At 57.6% G+C, this 22,651-nt stretch overlaps 1 protein-coding gene across 1 annotated transcript in view; it reads left to right on the forward strand.

The window, feature by feature from the left end:
• The window catches only part of AGRN (agrin), a 128,014-nt gene that overhangs the window by 101,230 nt on the left and 4,133 nt on the right, over nt 1-22,651 (forward strand). Inside the window, exons 15-37 of the mRNA XM_059829912.1 lie at nt 1,068-1,232; nt 1,797-1,940; nt 2,313-2,437; nt 2,840-2,945; nt 3,179-3,562; nt 3,717-3,851; nt 5,339-5,466; nt 7,772-7,886; nt 8,235-8,354; nt 9,073-9,429; nt 10,937-11,129; nt 11,774-11,989; nt 12,260-12,489; nt 12,968-13,102; nt 13,268-13,361; nt 13,798-13,962; nt 14,379-14,490; nt 15,610-15,621; nt 17,027-17,143; nt 17,452-17,641; nt 18,371-18,458; nt 19,412-19,435; nt 21,469-21,501. Coding sequence (XP_059685895.1) covers nt 1,068-1,232; nt 1,797-1,940; nt 2,313-2,437; nt 2,840-2,945; nt 3,179-3,562; nt 3,717-3,851; nt 5,339-5,466; nt 7,772-7,886; nt 8,235-8,354; nt 9,073-9,429; nt 10,937-11,129; nt 11,774-11,989; nt 12,260-12,489; nt 12,968-13,102; nt 13,268-13,361; nt 13,798-13,962; nt 14,379-14,490; nt 15,610-15,621; nt 17,027-17,143; nt 17,452-17,641; nt 18,371-18,458; nt 19,412-19,435; nt 21,469-21,501 — 3,388 coding nt within the window. The remainder of the gene's footprint in view (nt 1-1,067; nt 1,233-1,796; nt 1,941-2,312; nt 2,438-2,839; nt 2,946-3,178; nt 3,563-3,716; nt 3,852-5,338; nt 5,467-7,771; nt 7,887-8,234; nt 8,355-9,072; nt 9,430-10,936; nt 11,130-11,773; nt 11,990-12,259; nt 12,490-12,967; nt 13,103-13,267; nt 13,362-13,797; nt 13,963-14,378; nt 14,491-15,609; nt 15,622-17,026; nt 17,144-17,451; nt 17,642-18,370; nt 18,459-19,411; nt 19,436-21,468; nt 21,502-22,651) is intronic.

A 22,651-nucleotide genomic window follows, 5' to 3' on the forward strand; every position in this document is an offset into this window, starting at 1 on the left:
CGGAGTCACCACTTTAGCAGAAGGCGTATTTTGAAAGGCATTAGCAAACTCTTAACAGCTGAGGCTGTGACTGCCTGCTAAGGAAACACATTACGCCGTGGAGACACGACTTGCGCCGTGCTTGGGCCTGGCTAACGCCTGCTTGATGAGGATGCCTGTTTAATGTGCTGTATAATTTAAAAAGCAGCAGTGTTCAGAGAATATCCAGAGATCTCCGGGCAGGGGGGGCGCGGGGCAGGCTGCAGGCCGAGGTGGACACTGGAAGAGCGGACGCGTGTCCGTGTGGTCTGCGCTGGCCAAGAAGGGCGAGCAGAGCAGGGAGGAACCGGTCAGAGTGATGCTAGGGAGGACACAAGCATTTCGTTTTCAGCGTCGCCCTGCCAGTGGTGGTTCGTAGTGATGTTCCTCTGTGTCTCTGATGGCAGCCCTGTCTGCTGTCCTCCAATCCCAATTGACTGGGATTCAGTATCCCACCAGTTTCTGTCCTATCTCTGCCCCTGTGTTGGCCGCAAGTGTACATCAGGAGGTAATTACCACTTAACCAGCAGCTTGAAGCCCCTAGGGCAGGTTTATCCATTGCTGCCGGTTCTGGACATGCCGTTTCCTTGCCTCTGGCAGTCTGGGGATGTGTGCATGGACCCTACTTGCTGCTCCCGAGGTCTCCCTTTCTCTCCAGCTCTGCCCCATGTCCCCTTTCTACTGCTCCCTGTGGATAAAGGGAGCGTCTCTCTGTCTATCTTTGGATCATTTCCCTCCATCAAGTTCCTAATTAATGAATTAATAATAAACTTCTAATAGCTTCCTCCCCCTTTGATGTTAATGAGAGAGGAGTTCTTGATGACAGCAGGTTAATCCCTGCAGGTTTAGTTCCCCCTTGCAGCTGGGGGAGAGGAGGATTGTTGAGAGCAGCTGGTGAAACCTCCTCCTGCCCGGCGTGAGACCGCGTTCCTGCCCTGGCTGAGCAGCTCGGTGGCTCAGCAGTCGGTCCCTCCGCCCTGATGCAACCCCCAGCATCCCTCTGCCTCCTTGGCCGGGACTCAGCCTCACGCTCTCTCTCTGGCTCGCAGGCACCTGCCAGTGCAACCCCTATGGCTCCTACGGGGGAGCCTGCGACCCCGCAACGGGGCAGTGCTCCTGCAAGCCAGGCGTGGGGGGCCTGAAGTGCGACCGCTGCGAGCCCGGCTTCTGGAATTTCCGCGGCATCGTCACCGACAGCAAGAGCGGCTGCACACGTGAGTGTGGGCAGGGCTGGACCGGCCCCTCGTCCCGTGCATCTCTCCGCTGGCACGGCTCCCTGGCCTGCTCTGTGGGGCTCAAGGCACGGCAGGGTATCGTGCTATTTAAAACAACGAGCCCTGATGTTGGTCCTACTGTAAGTCACCTCCAGCGGCTGCTTTTGCAGAGCTTGATGACTTGCTCCGTGCAAGAGAGACAGGGCGGCCTGAAGCATCGCATGGGTGCTATTGCTCCTGTGTCGTGCAGCTTGGCTGGGAGATGGTGTCTCCTCCCGTGGCCAGATGTTCTGCAGGGCTGCTTGACCCCAGCATGAATGAGCCCTGGTGTCCCTGTATGTGTCTGTGGGGTGGATGTGGGATCACAAGCTGTAGGACCGTGAGTGAGGCAGGTTCCTGCAGCTGGTGTGGGGTCAGTAAGTACCGGGTAGCAGTCAGCATTATGGTCCTCCCCTGGACCTTTCTCCTCACTCTTCTCTTGGATTGCTGGGGGACCTGAATGAGTTTGTTGTTGGTTTCACAAATCCACCAGCAAAACAGTGTCTTTTTTCCCCTCTTGCTCAGCCTGTAGCTGCGACCCGGTGGGCTCAGTGCGCGATGACTGTGAGCAGATGACTGGACTGTGCTCCTGCAAGACTGGTATCACCGGCATGAAATGCAACCAGTGCCCCAATGGCAGCAAGCTGGGCATGACTGGCTGTGAGAAAGGTGAGGGGGCCACGTACCGGAGGGCTTGTGTGGGGCACCGAGAAATGGGTGCCTGGGTACCGCTGCGGGGCAACACATAGGCCCGTGAAAGAAATGCATCCCTCCCACCCTGCGTGCTTGTGCTTCGGGGGAAAGGGGCCCTGGCCTCCGTTCCTGGCTGCGTTCCTGTTATCTGTGCACTCATGCACAGCATGAGGGACTGCTTCTCTGTGAAAGTCTGTCTTGTCCACTGGTCTGAACTGCTCTGGCGAGTCCCTGGGAGAGCTGAGACCCACTGAGAGGAGAGAGGGATTTTGAATCAGCATAGCCTGCTTCTGTATCATTGATACATGCTTTGTTGGTCATCTTTTCCCCCTTCTCTCCCTACCCCAGACCCATCAGCCCCAAAATCCTGTGAAGAAATGACCTGCGAGTTTGGGGCCTCGTGCGTGGAAGTCAACGGCTTTGCCCACTGCGAGTGCCCATCCCCGCTCTGCTCGGAGGCCAACATGACCAAGGTTTGCAGGGGAGGCAGCCGTGGGGGGCTGAGCGGCGTGCGCGGGGACGTGTGGCTAGCTCAGCTGCGTCGGGCTGGTGCAGACAGCACGGGAGTCTGATGCCTCTTCCCCCTGCCAAGAAGCAGGCGGGCAAGTTCGGTCACTGTCTTAGGTGCGTGGGGAAAGGTGACACGTGAGTCATAGATGTCTCCCAGTGGAGCTGGGTGCTCTGTGCCCCGTCTGGCACCTCTGAGCTGCTCTGCTCCTGCGTTTTCGCAGCCTGCCCTCGGGTCCCTCTGTGCAGATCATCGCCTCTTTGCCTCAGAGGGACCCCTGCAAAGCCTCTGGTCCCAGCATTTAGAGACCGGTTTATTTTGCCTGGGGCTTGGAGGACAGAGCTCACATTTCCCCTCTGCTTCCCAGGTGTGTGGCTCTGATGGTGTCACTTATGGGGACCAGTGCCAGCTGAAGACCATCGCCTGCCGGCAAGGACAGGTCATCACAGTGAAGCACGTGGGGCAGTGCCACGGTGAGTGTCTGCGGCTCTCGGTGCTGGGGCAGTGCCAGCTCTCTGGCCTGACGCTGGACCTGGGTCTGGTTGCCTCCCTCTGCGGTTCCTCACTGTGCCGTGACTCTTGATGGCACAGCAGATGCACTGCCCAGGGCAGGTGCCTGAGGGTTTGCAACGTGCTTCCCGGTGTCACGGCCAGCCTTTCCCAGACCTGCCCCTCCTTACCTACCCTGTCTTGCTGCTCCTTTCAGAGTCCATCACTCACACAAGCCACAGCTCACCACCCACACCACTGCCCACACTGCCCCTGGACAAGTTAATCCTCCCTCCGCCGCTGCGGCTCACCACCCGGGCTCCAGAACCCACTGAGCTGGCTACCAGCTCCCTGCTCTTGGAAGCCAGGCCTACTGAAAGAGGTCACTCTACAACAAGGCGCATCACAACTGCCAGGCCAGCCACTACACCATGGATGACCCACGGGGTGTACAAGACCACCGTCCGCCCTCTCTCCACGGTGCCAGTGGTCCTGGCCGCCACCCAGCCTGCCTACGTTGAATCAGGCAGCGCAGAAGGCAGTGGAGACCAAGAGATGGGCATCAGTGGAGACCAGGAATCTAGTGGGGCAGGCTCTGCCGGTGAGTGTGCGCTTCTTAGGCTCAGCAGGTCGGTTGTGGGCTAAACCATACCCTGTCTCTCACGACGAAATGAAGCTGTGTCTCAGCCTCATTCTCTAACACAGAGGTTAGGTCTTCCCTCCTGCTGGTGAATGCTCCTCTTAATGCCCTGCAGGGGAAGAGGAGGTGGAGGAAAGCCAGGTAACTTCCACCCCAGCCATCGAGAGGGCGACGTGTTACAACACCCCGCTGGGATGCTGCTCTGACGGCAAGACTGCAGCTGCTGATGCAGAAGGCAGCAACTGTCCGGGTGAGTTTGTCCTCGGGGCTGGGCTCTGGGCTCCCTGTCAGTGGTCAGGAGTCAGACCGAGCTCTTGCAGGGTGCAGGAGGGGGAGAGATGCCACTGAGAGCTGCCTGTCAGGGAGAGCAGCGTGGTGCTGTCCTTGCCCGCTGGCAGTGAGCACGGTTCCTGCGTCCAGCCTGGGGGCTGGCGTGTCCCTGAGGGGGTGTTCATGGGGCCGTGCGGAGCCCTGGTAGCTGGTAGACGTCGTGCCCACCCGCTGCAGCGCCCAGCAGCCAGCGCTAGTGCTTGGGTGGGTGCTGCCGTTCACACGGGGAGCCGGGGCGCTCTGCGGTTTTCTTCGCTTGGGCGACCACTTTCTTCCTTGACTGCTACAGGCTTGAGACTTTGACTAGTGTTTTGCGCAGGCTTCTGCAGACCTCACGACTGGCACTAGGGGGGATGAGGGAATCGCTTGGATTCCCATTTTATCTGTGCCGATGGGTGTAAAGGGAGCTGGGCTGACCAGGACCAGTTCTGTGCCAGGGCAGGCGGGGAGGGCGGCTGTAGCCCCAGTGTCCCTGCTGGGCTTCCTGGGGAGTCTGAGCTTCTTGACTCACGCTGTGGCTCCCGGGGGTGCGCACTGCTCTCCTGACCTAGGTGGGATCTGTCTTGCTCACTCACAGTCCTTTTCACGCTGTCCATGTTGAGGAAACACAGAGCTACCTGTGCTCGGTCAGAGTGTTGGTTGCCCTGTACATATATCCTTGTTAGCCTAAAAATTGTTGCTCTGGGGCTGTCTCCCAGATGTTTCTTCACTGCTCACTGAGGTCCTTCTTAACTGTCCCTGTTCCTTGGGGTTTCCAGCAGGATGTCCCCTTTTCCTCTGGACACCGCGTTCCCCTTTTAACCCACGAAAGGACAGCTGCTGGGAACCTCCTCTATGGTTGCCCACAGCGGGGATCTTTCTATAGCCGCCTCTGCACTCCCACAGCTCCCCTGGAAAGGAACCACACCTTGGGTTCCTGCTGGAGTTTCGGTCTGGTTTTGCAAGGCTGGCCACAGCCTGTTAGCTGGCAGGGTCTCTACTTCCCTCTCCCAGCACGGGTCTTCTCCTTGTCAGAGTCCGCGTTGTGCCCCCCTCTGCCCCCTGTTTGCATGCACGTGTCTGATCCTGCCGTGTTGACTATGTGCTGCTCTGGCTAACGTCTTTCTCTTGTTACTCAGCCGGTGCAGGGGGGCTGCTCTCCGGGCCGGAGCTCAGAGGAAACCGTATGGTAAAAGCTGCCATCTCCAGCCTGGTCTTTGCCATCTGCTCCAGCACCCTCTGATACTAATCCTCCATGGCGCTCTCCCAGACCCATCCAGACTAACCCCAACACTGGCACTACCCGCACACTGCCATCACCCTTTCCCCCCAGGGACTCGAACGCTCCTTGCAGCTGTCAGCCACACGCCTGTCCCCTGCCCACAAGCGGACTAAAGGCATTTGTCTTGTTTACCCTCCCTCCCATAGCTACCAAAGTCTTCCAAGGAGTCCTCATCTTGGAGGAGGTGGAAGGCCAGGAGCTGTTCTACACACCTGAGATGGCTGACCCCAAGTCAGAGCTCTTTGGGGAGACGGCCAGGAGCATTGAGAGTGCGGTGAGTCCTTTGCACCTGACCTAGGGTCTGGGTAGGGCTTTTCTGGCCTCGGCAAAAGAAGAGAGGACCTTGCCCACTGTGGTGGACAGACGACTAAACCTCAAATGGTCACTTCTAGAAACAGTCCTCCCCTTCTCAAGCAAGCGGGCGTTCTCCGAGCTGCTGCTAATAAGCAGGCTTGTCCGTTCAAGTGGCTGTGCTGCCATGGGGAGCCAGCCCATGGCACGCTCGCCTGTTTGCGTCTGCTTGGCCTCAGAGGTGCCAGCGCTCTGCCGGAAGGCTGCCTGCCTGCTGCGCTTCCTTCCAGCCACCCCGCTGAAGCAGGGACCAAGCGCCGTCTGCTTTCTGAGCACTGGTCCCCGGGTGCCTGTTACAGTGCCCTGTGCCAGCACCACGCTCTGTAACTGCAGACGCTCTTTGTTGTCCCGACCATGGGAACCGCTTTGGGTTTCCTCCTGCTTTGCCTTTTCGCTCGCGATGGCTTCTGGGGAGGCTGTAGCCTGTCATTGCTGTCAAATGAGAACGCAGAGACCTTGCTGCAAAAGGTGTTGAGTGCTTTGGAAGAGCATTGCTCCATGTTGTTTGTTTTCTTGGGTTTTTTTTGAGACGGGCTTAACCCACAAAAGTTGGAAGTGAGCACGGCTTATCACCAGGGCCAGCACTTTCATGGGGTGGGCACTTAAGTGTAAGATGATGCACCAGTTCTGTCTAGGAGGTCCCCTTTGTGAATTTGTCCGATCTCTTTTTAATCTATGTGGTTATTAGCCTCTACCACGTGCCATGTCAGTGGATTCCATCCTTTGTTATGTGCTGGGTCAAAATTTATCCTTTTTTAGCTTGATCTTGGTGATGGGGCTGTTTAGATGAGAGATTCAGCTGTAACATACTGGATTTCCCAAAGTGTCCTTATCTCCATGAAAAGCCCTTAGACAAAAACGTGTCCAGAACCCCTTTGCCCCTCCAGTTCAGCTACACAGTTTGGGAAGCTGCTCGTGTAAATCCAGTCCCCCACCTTTAAGGAGAACCCCCCTGCATTGCCAGCTCTTGGAGTAGGTGGGATTTTGCATGACAATGTGTACATATGGGTATGCCAAGGAAGCACTGGGTGGGGTAGCAACATTATACTGTAGCCTGCAGTGTGGCACAGCAAATACAAAGCATCTTTGCAAGGAGATTAACATATTTAGAGCTGGTTCCAAGCTGCACTTAGAAGTTGGCAAGCCCTCAGTACAGTCATATAAGCAGATGTGTGCCTGGCATATGGACCATATGGTTCATGCAGTTCTGTATCACAATAGCAATATTTCCCAATACAACAGTGGCTTCTATCTGAGGATGCAAACATGCACACAAAAGCTTCATTCACTGGTTCGTCTATTCTCCCCCTCCGAGAAGGCAAGAGGCTTTGCTGTTTCTGTTCTCCCGGGCTGGGGGAAATGAAGGCATGGCACAGGCCCTCTGTCTCGGAGGCCGTCCGTGGCTGGGCTGAGAGTTCCTGCCACAGCCCTGCGCTGCAGAGACCTGTTGTCCCTGTGCAACCTACCTGCAAATGCCCATGGATGTGATGTGCTCCTTTACCCTCTGAGAGCACTGCACCTGAGTTTATAGGAGAAGACTATACCATAGGACCATTAGTCAGTTAATTACTTTCTTCTCTCTGTCTTGAAGCCGAGGGAGGGAAGCGGTGGCCTCTAGCTGTGGCGACTGCTGGTCCAACACGAGGCTGGACAGATAGCTAGCAGGGGTGTTAAAGCCCTGACTTGCTGTAAGCCCTGGACTGTCACTGTCTCCTTTGTGTGACTTCAGACAAATCCTGCAATGTCTGAGAGCCGAGTTTTAAAAGGCAGTCAGGTACTTAAAGATGCAGAATGTCACCTTATGGGATTTTCCAAAGTGCCTAAGCAGGTTTACACAGCTTTAGAAGAGATCGGTAAGACTTAGATGCCGCACAATAGAAAATCCCTGTATGAACTGCAAGGTGTCTCTGCTCTGGCTCTCTTCCACTCTTCTTCACGGGTACGATGGGGATAGCTCACTTTCCCCACGCTATTTCTGGATCCTGTTTTTACCTTTGATGGCAGGCCATAAAAAATAGGGACCGTCCGAAATTATCACCCTACACAACAGAGCCCTGTTCTCTGCATGTGTCAGTGGGATGTCTTGCAAAGGTTTGGATGCAAACCCCTGTGGATTGAAAGCAAGGAGACTCACTGAGACTCAGAATTTTTACTAAAAGGACCTATGTCCTAGGATCTCCCCATTAATCAGTTTGTTTCTCTTTCCTCCTTTACCTCTGACCAACTAGCTGGATGAGCTTTTCCGCAATTCTGACGTTAAGAAGGATTTCAAGAGCATCCGTGTCCGAGACCTGGGGCAGAGCAGTGCTGTCCGTGTCATTGTGGAGTCCCACTTTGACCCAGGTAAGAGCCTTCCCGGGGCTTTTTCACTGCGGCATCACCATCTGCCTGAGGAGGGAGCAGGCGTTCCCGGTGGGGCTGCCGGCCTGAGAAACACGCGTGGGGCAGGGAGCATGAAAGTACCTTATGAAAATTTGCCGGGGCTATGTCTTCTGTCCAGCAGCATCAACAGATGCTGCGAGAAGAGCGGGGAGGAGCTGGACCCTAAGCTGGTGCCTGGAAGGCTGGAAGTGTTTTCCTAGGGAAAGGAATGATTCGGATGCATTGCGGGGAGGTCGTGAGAGGGAAACTGCTAGGTGGGCTTGCATCTTGACTCTTGCCTTTCTCCTCTCTCCTTCTGGCTACGATCAGCCACTTCCTACACGGCAGCTGATGTCCAAGGGGCCCTGCTGAAGCAGATCAAAGCTTCCAAGAAGAGGACCATCCTGGTGAAGAAGCCCCAGCAGGAGCACGTCAAATTCATGGACTTTGGTGAGCCCCTTCTGTCTGCGGTGGGTCCCCCTCTCTTGGTTTAGGCTTTCAAACGCTTTCAAATGGGCAGGCTGGCTCTTCTGGTCTTGCCAGGGCCTTTCACCGGCAGCACTAACCCGTCAAATGCTTCCCCAGACAGTGCCCTCCAGAGCCAGGGCACAGAGGTTAGCCCACGTGCCCGGACTTGTTCTCAACTCGGGAAGGCCATGAGGAGGGTAAAATTGCTCCCCTCTTCCACAGGACATGGCAGGCGGCAGTGCTGCACCGTGAGACTGCCCACAGTCCTGGAAAGCGAGCCCTTCCTGGCACTCCCGAGGGGGTGACCAGCCTAGCCCACGCGATCTCATGCTGATAAACCTGAAACACTGATTTTCCAGGAAAGAAAGGCGCATGGCCACGCCGGCACCGGGCACGCAGCTCTACCTGGGAGCATGTCTACCCCCAGGCCAGGGTGGGAGGACAGGCGGCACTGGAGGAGGGACCTGTGCAGACACGCACCCTGTGCAGGCAGCTGCCGGACTCGTAAGCCGGGCCGTGCAGCGGGAGCCCTGGGGCCCAGAGAGCGGAGGGGAGAGGGCTCTTGGGCATGCGGTAGTCTGGGAGAGCCTCCGTCCGAGCCTCTCTGCTGCCATCTCACCCCAAAAGCCCGAGTGGCTTTCCCTGTCCCCAGAGAGGGTTGCAAAGCACCAGCCTCTACCTGCATTTTGCTGTGTTTCAGACTGGATCCCCAGGCTCTTCACCACCACTGTGACCACAACCACGGCCACCACCATGGCACCCGCCACCACCCGGAGGTACACCACAGCCGCCGCTGCCACCACCGTCCACGTCCTGCGCCCAGACGCCGCGGGCCGACCCAGCACCAAGACAGCAGGAGCTGTGAGCACCAAGAGACCCACCTCCACCCTCCCTGCCACCACCCGGCGGAAGCCCACGCGCCAGCCCCCCGCCACGAAGAAACCTTCGCGGCCCTGCGACTCTCACCCCTGCCTGCATGGTGGCACCTGCGAGGACGACGGGAAGGAGTTCACCTGCAGCTGCCCGGCAGGCAAAGGGGGAGCCGTCTGTGAGAAACGTACGTGCCTCTGACCTGTCACGGCCGCGGCGCTGCTGGGCGCCGGTGGCGGAGCTCACAGCCGTAGGAGGGCGAGCACCAAAAGCAGGGACAGCACAGTCAGGGGAACCGCATCTCTTGGAGCTTTAAGTTCCACCTGGAGGCTCCAGCCGAGGAAGCTGGAAGGACACAACTGGGAAAGCGTTGCTCTGCAGTTGCCTCTTTTCTTACCGGTTCTCCCTAAGCACGCGCGGCTAGCTAGGCACAGCCAGGGCTGAAGGGCTGGGCTTCACGCAGCGTGGCCCTTCCTGTGTCTGTCCGTACTCCGGCAGACTGCATTGGCCGCATGGCGATGGAGAGGTGTGGGGGCACATGCAAACCCAGCCCCATAACTTGTGCTGGCACTGCACGCGCACCAGGCAGGAGGCACTGCAGGGGTCAATTTAACTGCCTTGCTTAGCTCTGCCGAGAACAGGTTGTACATGCAGCGTGCATTGTAAGAGGCAAGCACGGCAAGGCTGCAGGGTAAGAAGGTGCCAGGAGCAATTTCTTCCTGGCTACGCTTCTGATATACCAGTGCCCCGAAGCGTGAGGATTGTGAGCTACCGCTTTTTTATCTCAGCTCGTGGCACTGTCGCTCACAGCTCCTGCAGCTAGCGACTGCTAGTGAGTGTAACAGAGAGTCAGGTACTAACTGCCCTCTCAAACACCAGGAGATGTGTGCTGATAATTCAGGCTCTATTCCCCGGTGCTCAGAGCTGCTCAGCAAACAGCTGCAGAGGGGCAGCGTGCTTACCCAGAGCTGCTGTTACTCACTGTGAGCTCCCACTGGCAATTTGGGGTCACTCCGGGGGCTCTGGGTGGTTGTGAGTGCTTATTCCTCAAAGGCTTTGTCCCTAAAGCTATAAGCTGGAGCGCTCAGAGCTGCTACTGGGTGTGGGTGTCTGGTCGTGTTAATTCCAGTAGGGCTTGGCCTTCCAGATCCCTTGGAAAATCTCAGCTGCAATAAATAAAAGCCTGGAGTGATGACTGTAGATCCGTCATGTGGGATTCTGGGAGATAAAAATTACCTAAAGAGCAGGGAAGCTCTGTTACGAGGAGCTGTGTGTGCAGCAGAGCTGAGCTGAGGGCACAGGGGATGTGATAGCTGGGCATGGAAGGGACCAGCAGCACTGGTCCTTAACTGGGAGGAGCTGATTGTGACACCGCTAAAGCTAAGTAGTGGGGGAGCAGTACCACAGATCCCTATAGCCTGGGAGCAATCTTTGGGGGGCATGCCATCACGAGAGGAGTTGGTTGCTACCAGGACGAGTGTCTGGGAGATGGCGACAGGGGATAATTGCACAGGAGCGTGGGCCCAGAGGAGAGAGCGAGCTTCTTTCTGCCATTTCACAAGAGCTCTCTTTGCTTGTACAGGTAGGAAAGTGTTCAGAGACTCATGTCAGGCCTTTATCTGCTTTCTGTCCTCCTGTTCCCTCCTCTACTTCATCCCCTCTTACTTTCTCTGCCCTGCCTCCGGCTCTTGCAGCTATCAGGTACTTCATCCCCAGCTTTGGTGGCAAGTCCTACCTGGCCTTCAAGATGATGAAGGCATACCACACCGTGCGCATCGCCATGGAATTCAGGACTGTGGAGCTCAGCGGGCTGCTGCTCTACAACGGGCAGAACCGCGGCAAAGACTTCATTTCCCTGGCACTGGTTGGCGGTTTCGTGGAGCTCAGGTGGGTGCCCTTCCCCTCAGCCCTGTGTGGTGTGGAGGAAGCGGAGCGGCCGCTCTTGCCAGGATGGTCCTTGCAGAACACCAGGAGAACGCTGGGCTCAAACTTGCAGGCTAAGAAACAGTAGCATCAAATGGACTAGAAGAGGAGCTTTTTTCCCCATGTAATAGGAATACTAAGGGGGCTCATTCCCTGTGGCACTTTTCAACAAAGTTAATTCGCTTATTTCAGTCTGAATTTGGAAAAGCTAAAAGGTGCGGGAGGTTGATTTTTTTGAGCAAGTGAGAGGTCTTTTTTTGGCGCTGTTTTTGTACTGGAAAAAGAAATGCGGGGGGGGGGGGGGGAAGGGAGAAAGGCCCCGGAAATCTGAGCTGAAATGATTTTTTCCAATTCCAAAAGCCAAAGGCGCAGATTTGGGATGAGGTGAGGTGGAGGGCAGACCTCTGGAGACTGCAAAGTCCGGATGAGCTCTCAAGCAGTCAGTCCCGATGCTCAGTGGGGGACAGCTGTATGCTCTGAGCGCAGCCTGGTCCAGAGGTGGGGAGGGAGGGGGGCTCCCACGTCCTCCCAGCTTCTCCCTGGGCCGCAGCAGATGTCACCTTTCTGCAGGGTGACACAGACAGAGGCCTCCCCCTCTTCTGCTCCAGGTTTAACACTGGCTCCGGCACGGGCATCATCACCAGCAAGGTCCGCGTTGAGCCTGGCAAGTGGCACCAGTTAGTGGTGAACCGCAACCGCCGCAGCGGCATGCTGTCAGTCGACGGCGAGCCCCACGTCAGCGGGGAGAGCCCGACGGGCACCGACGGGCTCAACCTCGACACAGACCTGTTCATCGGGGGAGCGCCGGAGGACCAAATGGCTGTGTGAGTGAGGGCGCTGGACCGCTGCCCCGGGCGTCGCAGCATCTGCTGCTGCTGCTGCGGGCAGAGCATCCGTGGTGGCTGCAACCCTCTGCCTGCTAGCAGGCTCCAGGCGGTGGCTGGGGGAACGTTGTGGAGCAGAGCTTCTCTGGGCTTGGGGGGGGCTCTTAACGCCCTGCTGGGGAGCACAGCCTGACCCAGGTGCTTGGAGGGCCTCTGCATTTTTGTCCTCGGGGACAAAACCCCCGCCCACTTTGTCCTCTGTCCCCTCAGGGTGGCAGATCGTACTGCGGCTACAACCGGCCTGAAGGGCTGCATCCGCCTCCTGGACGTGAACAACCAGATGTACGACCTGCGGGAGAAAGGCAGTGATGTGCTGTATGGCAGCGGGGTGGGCGAGTGCGGCAACGACCCCTGTCACCCCAACCCCTGCCACCATGGTGGCATCTGCCATGTCAAGGAGGCAGAGATGTTCCACTGCGAGTGTCTCTACACCTACACCGGTACGGGGAGGGGGCTGCAGACAGGGCATTGCTGGGGGTCCTGGTCCCACTGGCTGGCCCTGCGGGATCCCAGAGCCTCTGGGGCTCACGTTGTGAGCTGCGGGGGGGTGACGTGGTGCGGAGTGTCAGCAGTGGGTTAGAGGGAGAAGTGGAGGATGAAGCCGCATCCGGTAAAGTCAATAAATTTAGAATGTAGACCTATTCATGTGCACATAAGACAAGGGCCAGGATCTGTTTGTTCTAATGCACAAAAAAATTTCCCCTTGCATTTTCGGGGTGTAGTCTGGCAAGGGTATCGTCTGCCATTTGCGGGGTCCACTGCGGGGGGCTTCTTGGGTCATGGGAACCCAACCTGAGACAGGAGAAGGCGGCTGGCAGGGCCATCAGGAGACATCAGAGATACTTGTCTCTGGCCAAATCGTTCCTGATGGCTGTTGGTTTGAGACGCTGATGTGACAGGCTGCCTTTTCTGCTGCAGGCCCAACGTGTGCCGACGAGAGGAATCCCTGCGACCCTACGCCCTGCCACGTCTCTGCCACCTGCCTGGTGCTGCCAGAGGGAGGTGCCTTGTGCGCCTGTCCCATGGGCCGGGAAGGAGACTTCTGCGAGCTAGGTGGGACGGGAGCTGGCAGCGGAGCGGGTCTGGGGAAGGGGGTGGAAGAGAAGGTGCTGATCTCCCCAGCCTGGGTGGCCAGGAGGCCTTGCCTGCTGTGGCTCTGGGGCACTGGCTGAAGCTGCTCTGCCTCCTCTTCCTCACCATTCCTTCGTTTGTGCCCAGTGACAGAGCAGGACCACACCATGCCCTTCCTCCCGGAGTTCAATGGCTTCTCCTACCTGGAGCTGAATGGGCTGCAGACCTTCGTTCCTGACCTGCAGTAAGTGCCAGGGAACAGGAGAGGGGCAGGTGAGCGCATCACCTGCGTGGCTGATTTGGGGGAGAGAGCTCGTGCTCTGAGCCTCGCCTGTCACACGCTGCTCTCCCTAGAGGTATTCCCTTTCGACAGGTTTTGGACGTTTTGTCCAGAGGGACTGGCATCGCCAGAATCCCCACAGCCAGATGGAGCCAGCAACGCTCCCCGGGGTCTTAACGTTGCAGCGGGCTGGGTAAATAGGCACCGCAGGGTGGCATCCTGAACATGGCAGATACATCTCTTACCTGGCAAGGGTGCCTTACAGGGGTGGCATCTCTCTGCCATACCTGTAGTCCCAAGCAGGCAGCGGTCTTCCAAGGGCTCGGCACGCAGTGGTGGAGGAAGAGAGCGCGCTGACAGCTGGATTGGAGGGTATCCGTAATCCTTCTCTCCTCAGGGACAAAATGTCCATGGAAGTTGTGTTCCTGGCCAAGAACCCCAGCGGCATGATCTTCTACAATGGGCAGAAGACAGATGGCAAAGGGGACTTTGTCTCTCTGGCCCTACACGATGGCTACCTGGAGTACAGATACGACCTGGGCAAAGGGGCGGCTGTGCTCAGGTAGGGTGGGCTGTGGGCTGGCGAGCTGCTCGTCGGGGTGGTGGTGGTGACAGAGGCAGGAGAGGGACAGTGGTGGCTTTCAGCATCTAGCACTGGCTTTGAGCTCCCCTCCCCAGAAAACCGTAAGGAAGCTGGGGGGAGCAGGCTTTCTACTGGCCTCGGCTGTTTGCAGCAATGGCTCTTGGTCAGCTGTCCCTGTGTGGGGCAGGGCAGAGCCGAGCCTGCCCCTGGCTCCTGCCCCTTTCCCGGGCTAAAGCCGGGCTGTCTGCGCAGCTGTGAGCTGGGCAGCCCAAGCTGGGCCAGCCGCGGTGGCCTGGGCAGCCCAAGCTGGTCAGGGGAGGTTTCCAGCGCTGTGTTTCCAGGTGGTGATGGCAGAGCTCTCACCCATGTGTCTTCTCGTCCCTTCTCACCACCAGGAGCAAAGAGCCAGTTCCCCTCAACACCTGGATAAGTGTCTTGTTGGAGAGGAATGGGCGCAAAGGGGTAATGAGGATCAACAACGGCGAGAGGGTGATGGGAGAGTCACCGGTAAGTTGATGGGCCAGGGAGAACTCTCTGCTCCAGCCCTGCTCCTCTCATGTGTGAAATGAGCTGAGAAGTTCCCAGGCTCGTGGGCTTTTAATCCCTGTGGTGCATGGCTTTAAGGGTGGAGGAGGAGTAGGCAAGACCTGGGGAGAAAAGGATGCTGCAGGACAGAGCTTGCCCGCCCCTCTTAGCTGCTTTGCAGCCTGGCCCTGCTGCTGTAGGACAGCAACTGCACACCTCTTCCAGCTCACCCTCCCTCCTTGGCCCCCACCACACAGAGCTGCAGCCCCTTTGCCGGCAACACACATGCCGTGCTTCTTGGGGCCTCGGTTTTGGGGATGGGTTTGACTGAGCCCCCCGCTTGCACACATGCACACCACCCACCCGCTTTTTTTGCAGGTCCTCGAGTGTCCCTGTACTGGGGCAGGTACGCAAGGCGCCCTTGAAGCCAAGGGAAGCAGCTGCCCGTGCGGGTTTCAGCCTGCACCCTTGATGCTGGGCTCAAGAGCCCTCCACAGTGCTGGCTGCGCGGGGAGCTTGGCCGGGGGGAAGTCACGGAGTAGTAAAAGCCCCGTTGCACTGTTGCTGCTGAATCCATTAGCGCCTTCTCCGCTTGGTTTCCAAGCGGGCAGCTTACCTCTCTGACTTCTCCCGTGTCCTGTCCCCTCTGCACTTCTGTCTCCGCACAAGCAGCGGTTCCCCAGGGTTTCATGGCAGGGCCACTGGCCTTCCTTTCATCCGCCTTTCCAGCGGGGAAGCTGATAATGCAGGAAAAGCCCCAGCTGCTGCTGAACTCATCCTTAAGCTCCACATAGAAGTTGCAGCATCAAGATTATGCGGCATTCCTGCAAAAGAAGGGATTTCTTCCTCCCCTCACTCTCATCTTTTCAAGCTTCTCTCCAAGTGAAGGTTACCCCTGGTTGGCAGGGTGGCAGCGGCCCCTCCTGTTGCCTTCTGCAGCTCACCTTCCCCTTCCCTGGCTATCCCGGGCACTGGTTGCAGCGGTGGTCTTGCAGCCCTGCATGTTATGATGTTACCCACTGATCTCCCTTTTGTTTCTCTTTCTCTCTCTCCCTTTGATTTTCATTTGTATTTTTCCCTCCCCTGCTGTCTGGATCCCAGAAATCCCGTAAGGTAAAGATAAGTATGACCCACTGCACCTCCATCTCATCTGCCATTGGCACGTTGTTTTCTTTTTTGTTTTCCATTCAGATCTCGGTGTTTCACCCACTCCCTTTCCCATCTGACCAAGCAGCTTTAGGATCTCTGTAGATTAGAGACACTTGTTTCCTCTTCCGTCATTAATTTCCAGCCAGTTGTTACATTTTGTTTTGGAAGCATTTCAATTAATCCGGTCATGTTTCTCGTGTTAACTCCACAAAGCATTATTAGCTAGTGATTCATATAACTGCATCTTTGCCTCGCCGCCATGCCCCTGGGTCCATCCCAGGGGTGCAGGAGGGGACGTCGCTCCTGCTGTGTGCCCAGTGAACCGCGTGGCTGAAGACTTACCCGGGACTTCCCGTGCTCTGCAGTTGGGGTGCAGGGTGACAGCGAGGAGGGGGGTCTTTCTCCTCCAAACTCACAGCCACATGAGATGCAGGAGAACCTCCTCTAGCCATTTGCTGTAGGGGACCCATAGCAGCCGGATGAACTCAAGCTGAATCCCTCCGAGTTTGGGTTTAAACATTAGCCCTGGCGAGACTGAAGCAGTATTTGTCTACTTGGTTTCGGGGGCCACACAAAGCCGGAGGCCTTCCGCACCTGAGGGCATTAGAACAGCATCTCCCCAAAATTAAATTCACAGGAAAATCTTTTCCTTGTGTGTCTGCTGGCAGGTAAGACCTTGCAGCTTGGCATGAGGAGGTTTGCTGGGGACCCCTTTCTCCCAGCGCCCTTTACACAGCCTGGTTTGCTGCCAGATACGTGGAGCTCATCCGCTCCCCGTGCTCGGCTCAGCCTGGCAGTGCCGTGGCCGGCTGCAGGTCCCCGTGGCAGGGCAGGGAGGCAGAGGGCTGCAGGGCACGCCGGGCAGCTGGGCTGGGGCAGGGTGGCCGGCAGCAGCAGGAGCGGCACAGGGAACAGAGGAGAAGGTGGGGACCCGATCCCAAGCGGGATGCTAAGCCCAGCCTGCCTCTCCCTGCCCGACCCACCGCCTGCCTGCCTGCCCTGGTCCTGCGCACTCAGCTGCGGCAGAGGCTGCGCCGGGCCCCTGGTCTGCTTTTTGAGGGTCTCTCCTGCTCCAGCCTCCGCAGAAGTGGCTAGCGGTGCCCTGTGCCAGCCCTGCCCCAGCACACAGCCCATGCCTTGAGGGAGGAAGGCTGGGAATGGGGGAGCACGGGGGACAGGCGGGTGTTGCTTTCTTTCCCACCAGCCCAGCTTCTGGTCGCGTGGTCGTGCACGGGTGCCTGCCCTGCCTGCAGTGCTGCCCTGCTCTCAGCCTCCTTTAGTCCCCGTGGAGCTGGGCCAAGTGCCCGGCTTGCAGCTTGGGGATAGCCTGACGTCTTCTCCGTCTCACCTTCTCCCCTCTCCTCCCCAGGTGCCCCACACCTTCCTGAACCTGAAGGAGCCCTTTTATGTGGGGGGAGCCCCCGATTTCAGCAAGTTAGCTCGAGCAGCTGCCATCTCCACCAGCTTTGATGGAGCTGTGCAGAGGGTAAGGCCCTGGGGCGGGTGTCTGGCTGGGGGACATGCCATCTGCACTGGCATCGCTGGAGGAGAGCGAGGACGAGCCTGGGAGCAGGCTGCCCTGGCACGTGGGCCCATGGCACGCCCAGCCGAAAAGTGGCAGCGGTGGGTGGCAGGAGGGGAGGCAGGGGTGCGTCACAGGAACCTGTGGGGCTTGGGGCTGGGTTCCCATCTCCCCCTTCCCCCCGAGGCTGCTGGCCTCTGCCCCCCCGCCAGCCCCACAGAGAGGTGGGGTGGTGAAGGCTGACTCTTGTGCTTCTTGCTTGCATCTGCCAGATCTCCGTCAAGGGGGTGCCTGTGCTGAAGGAGCAGAACATCCGCAGCGCCATTGAGATCTCGCCCTTCCGAGGCCACCCCTGTACCCGGAAACCCAATCCCTGCCAGAACGGAGGCACTTGCAGCCCCCGGCTAGAGAGCTACGAGTGTGCCTGCCAGAGGGGCTTCTCCGGGGCTCACTGTGAGAAAGGTGAGACTGCCGGGGTAGCGCTGGACATGGACTCCCACCCGCTAGCCAGAGGCGGCAATGAAACTGCTCCGATGATTAGCTGGTGGCGGCAGGACAGCGTACCAAGCCTGAGGTCTTGCCCTTGTTGTGGCAGCGGGGAGGGATCCAGGGGAAACGAGCTGTGGCATTTTCAGGCTGGCACTGTTGTGCAGCTGTGAAGTGGAGGCAATGCCATTTCTCAGAAATGCAGGCAATACACTGCATGCGGCAGGGCAAATGCTGCTGCCCACGGGTAGATCACCCAGCCCTGCCACCTCCTCCTGTCAGTGCACTCTGGCCCTGTCTTGTGTTGCTACGCTCACTTGAAGCAGCCTGGGTCTGGGAAACGTGGTTTGGTGCCCTAGCAGATCGGGGTTTCTTTCCTGCTACCTCCTTGAGATTAGCACTTGGGCCGTCACCGAGTCCCGGTTCCTTCCCAGCTTCAGCCAGGAAGCCAACAAGGCTGCAGGTTTCATGACAGTTGGCTGCAAAACAGGGAGATGGTCCAAACTCACGGGCTTTAAAGCCACAGCAAAACTTCCCAGGGGCTTGCTTAGAGTGCCACAGTGCTGACATGCCCCAAGGGATGGCAGGTTTGCGCATGCCTTCGTCCTGTTATGAATGCTCAGTGTAAAGGGGGATTTTCCTAGTCTCCAAGGACAGACAGGCCATGCTACGTTGCCTGACAGCTCTTCTTTTTCCCACCTCCAGTGATCATTGAGAAGGCTGCTGGAGATGCAGAGGCCATTGCTTTTGATGGTAGGACATATATGGAGTACCACAATGCCGTGACAAAGAGGTAACTTGGCTGCTGAGCTGAACCAAGATCAAAACAAGGAGTTAGGGCAGTTAGCAGGAGAAAGAGCTAGGGTCAAAGAAATCCAAGTGCAGTGCTCAAAGAGGGGCAAGCCAATCTGGGGCCGTGAGCACTTGCTTCCAGCCCTTACCTCTAAAGTTGCCTTGTTGGCAGAGGGCTTTCCCTGCAACGGCAGTGCCTGGCCAACTTCACGTCTGGACGCGCTCATTCTGCAGCGTGTGGGCCACCTTCTGGGTTAGTCTGGTTTGGGAGTGGGATGAAGCTGGCCGAGTGCACCCCATGAAGATGGTTAATGTGGCCTGTGCCCTGCTCCTGGTCCGTGCCTTTCTTTGCCCACGTGCTCAGGAATGGGTTGTGGGCTGGGTGAGCTGTGCTGAGGGGAGAGGTAAGCTCTGCCTGTGGCTTAATTCACACCTGTTTGCCAGCTCCTTTTTCTCCCTTGCTGTTCGTGCAGCAAGGGTTGGTTCTGCAGCAGGGACAGGCCGTCGCTGCTGTGGGACTTGGCTAGCCTTCTCCAGCATCTGCGTGACCCTGACCCCGTGGGCTTAGGGGTACGCGTTCGGACGCTGTGGTCTCTGTGGCTGTGCTGGTCCCTGGGGCTTCTCTCTCAAGATCGGCAGAGCCCGGTACACAGCTGCTGACCGAGGTCCTCTTCAGCCTCTGGGCTGGATATTGCTCCTACAGGAGACTCAGTCCACTGCCGTCTGGCTCGGTACCCTTCCTCAGCCCTGTGCTCCTGCAGCTCCCATGGTTAATTCCCCGCTCCACGGCACTGGGGCGGGGTATTGGATAAGGCTCTGTCCGTCTGCCTCTTACACCCTCAGGTTCTCTTCTGCCCTGACACCCTACCTGGGGAGGGCATCTGTGTTGAGCTGTTCTTTGTCCGTCTCTGTCTGTCTGTCCCTTCTCAATGTCCTTGTTTCTTTGTTTTCAAGCCACCTGACCAATGAGATCCCCGCGTAAGTACAGTTCTCCCTGCTGCCCAGCTCCTCCCTGCAGCCATCTGCCCTCCACCACGTCTCCCATTGCCACCCTGACCATCAGCCCACCCTCGGGGGAGCGTAGGGCAGGTGCGGGAGGTGGAATACGGGCACTCTCTCAGGGGTCTGCCATGGGCAGACATTCCCATGTCAGGGTGAGGAGGACACAGGTACTGACCGCAGCTCCAGTGGCTGTACAGGAGCCCAAACGCAGCCAAGATGCAGCAGGAGCTACGCTGCCTGGCCCTGCTGCAGTCAGACGTTGTCCCAGCAGCATGCTGCAACTTAGCCTTAGTTTAAGCAGATGAGCATAGGGGAAGAAAGTTCTTGTGACTTACCTCTTCCATCAGCGGCAAAGGCATTGGCGATGGAAATAAGGGGTGCTAATCCTGCCCTGATTTTTTCCAGCACGAATGTGGCGTTGCTGCCGTGGTGAGGAGGCCAGGCTGAGCCCTCGGAGAATGTTCCCCAGCCAGGGGTGCGTGGCCTGGGCAACCCCTCACAGCGGGCAGTGTGGCCAGGGGGGCAGAAGAAGGGCCTGGGCAGGCAGATGGGGAGAAGGGTTTCCTCCCTAGTGCGGGTATGACGGCCGTTGATTTGCTGTCTGTCTGTCTTGCTGAGCGGCAGGAGTGGAAGAGAAGCACCGGTTCATGCAGCTGTATTCCCTACTGTGTGGGGGAGAGTTTGAGTGATACCTGCCTGTCACATCCCCATTTCACCTCATTTTCTACAAGCTGGGGTCAGACAGAGGTTTGGGAGGCTGAGTTGCATGCATGCATGCATGTCAACACTGGGGAGCCACGGAGCCTGTCACCTGCATGTTCACAACAGTTTGGGAGGTGTTCTGGTGTTTTGGAAAGGACTTTTGAGGAGCCAAGCATCCTCCTAAGCTAGACAGTGCCCTACAGCAACAAGAGGCACATAGTGGCCTGCAAGACAACTCTGCTGCGTGGCAGAGTGCCCAGCTGCCCCTCCGCGCAGACACGAGCCACATCCCTGCAGATGAGCAGAAAGCTGCTACCTTTGTGTCCTGCCTCTCCCAGTGCTCTGCAAAGGGAAGGTCACCATTCCCAGCCTTCTCCCCGCCTGAGCCAGCTTATTTTGGCTGTGCATGCCCCATCCTGCAAGGGAGCTTAGCACTTCTCCCCAGATACCTCTGCTGGGATTTGGCAGCGGCACTCACTAGCCCCGCCAGGGCTGAAGGACCCTTGGGCTGCCCATAAAAAGTAGTTTCTTCAGCCTCCAGGCAGAGACCGGGGTGTGCCTTGGGCAGGACTAGCACTCCAATTGCTTCTCTGGGCTCTGCTCGCCATGACATGCCCGTACTTTTTTTTTTTTTTCAATGTACATTTTTATATATACATCTAGTTAGAGCTGATTGTAATGCCGGGCCTGTAGCCCCTAACGCTTGCAGGCAGTGCCAGCGGGACAGCTGTAGTCCTGGGTTTCCCCTTCTCCACGCACGCCCAAGTGCCCCGAGGCTGACTCAGAGACCTTACGTGACAATTCAGCTATCTGGCTAGGTGGGAGCCCGTTCTGCGGCATCCCAAAGAACCAGCCTGAGAACCTGCCTGCACTTCTGCCCAGGAAAGGGTCTTCACGCAGGGCCGTGGTCCAAAAGCTCCCTTCCTCTGTCCTGTCCTGGGATACACATCCCAGCAGGGCAGCATGGGTGATTAGCAGGAACACTGATAGTCCTGACCCAGGAGAGCATTGCGGAGTCCTTGCACTGCCAGGACAGGGCTGTATTCACTCGTTGGCATTATTACGCTCGCCCTGGCTAAGCAACAACTTGCAAACTTGTCTCGCTGGCTTGAGGAAGCTCAGCCCTAAGGACAGTGGCTGAGGCTTCCGGCTCGTGCTGGGCGGTTTTCTCAGCTTGGGCATTGTGTAGGGTGAAGAGCTGTCGCTGTTGAGCAGGGCTGTTCCCTGTCTGTGAGCGGGGTGGGAGGGAAGGGTCTCCTCCGCTGTCCTGCGCTTATCGCATGCTCCCCTTTCTTCCTGCATCTTAGTCCCGAAGCGCTGGACTATCCTGCGGAGCCCAGGTGAGTCTGTGCCAGGCTTTCAGCCCTTGTGTCTCGTGCTCTGCTGTTGCTGCCTCAGCATGTCTCTGTCTCTGTGCGTGTTCTGTGTGTCCATACCTTTGGCTTTTTATTTATAAGGGATACAGCTCTGCAGATGATGAGAGTAAACACGAAGGAAGCCTTGTCCTTCCAGCATAGGAGCAGCAGCTCCTATGCAGCTCCAGCTCTGGCCCTCACTCCTGGGGGACCTAGACAGCAAACAGCCACGGGTGAGGGGAGAGGCTGAGTTACCCTGCCAGTCCAGCCCTCGTCCAGCCCTTTGGACGCAGTGTCCCTTGGGAATAAAAAGCTGTCTGTGTTGCCCATGTCTGGTCTATGTGTGCACATGTGTCAGCAGTGTGTCTCAGAGCATCCCAGGAGAGTGGATGGCGACTCCATATGGCAGCCTCGCCTGTTGTCAAGAGCCTTTTGCATGTTCCAAAAGGGACTGAGCAAAGATGGGGATGCCAATGTGGGGGAAATCCTGTCCTTCCTTCATTCCTCCCTTGGGAAAAGACACTGCATCTAGGAGAAAGGCGGCTTTGCTGCCTCTGTGGACAGTCTCCATCTCCTTCAAACTGTGGGGTGCTCATCGTTTCACAGTCCCCAGCCTCAGGTTCCCGTTGGGCTTTGGTCGAGCAGAGGCAGCGGTGTAGAAAAAATGCCTCCAAGGCCGATGGCTGTGTGGTGATGGCATGGGGAGCGGTGGTCCCCAGGCACCCCAGCTCTGCTTGCACCTCGGACGCCTGCCAGCAGGATGGTGATATGGTGTTGACCCCAGCTCAGCTGCTGCCCGCAGCCCTCCCGATCTGGCCAACAGAGCCCTCTTTGTTCTGACCTTTCCCAAATCAAAGGCATCTCTGTGGGGAAAACCCTTCTGCTGGCCAGATCGGGGCCAGCCCGGTCCTGTTCACCAGCCCATGTAACAGACCTCTTCCTTCAGCGCCTGCATATGAGGAGGCAAAACCAAGACACATGTGTCACAGCTTGCAGGGGTTGATGTGTCTGAATCTTCTGCTCCATGGAGGGCAAAAGCAAGGGGCGGTAGCCCCAGACTGTGTCTTTGGAGGTTCAGGCTGGATGTTGGGGAAAACAGTTCATCCCCAGGAGAACTGTGCAGCCCCCGCTCAGG

The sequence above is a fragment of the Gavia stellata genome, chromosome 27 (genome assembly GCF_030936135.1).
Source record: "Gavia stellata isolate bGavSte3 chromosome 27, bGavSte3.hap2, whole genome shotgun sequence".
NCBI classification, from domain to species: domain Eukaryota; kingdom Metazoa; phylum Chordata; class Aves; order Gaviiformes; family Gaviidae; genus Gavia; species Gavia stellata.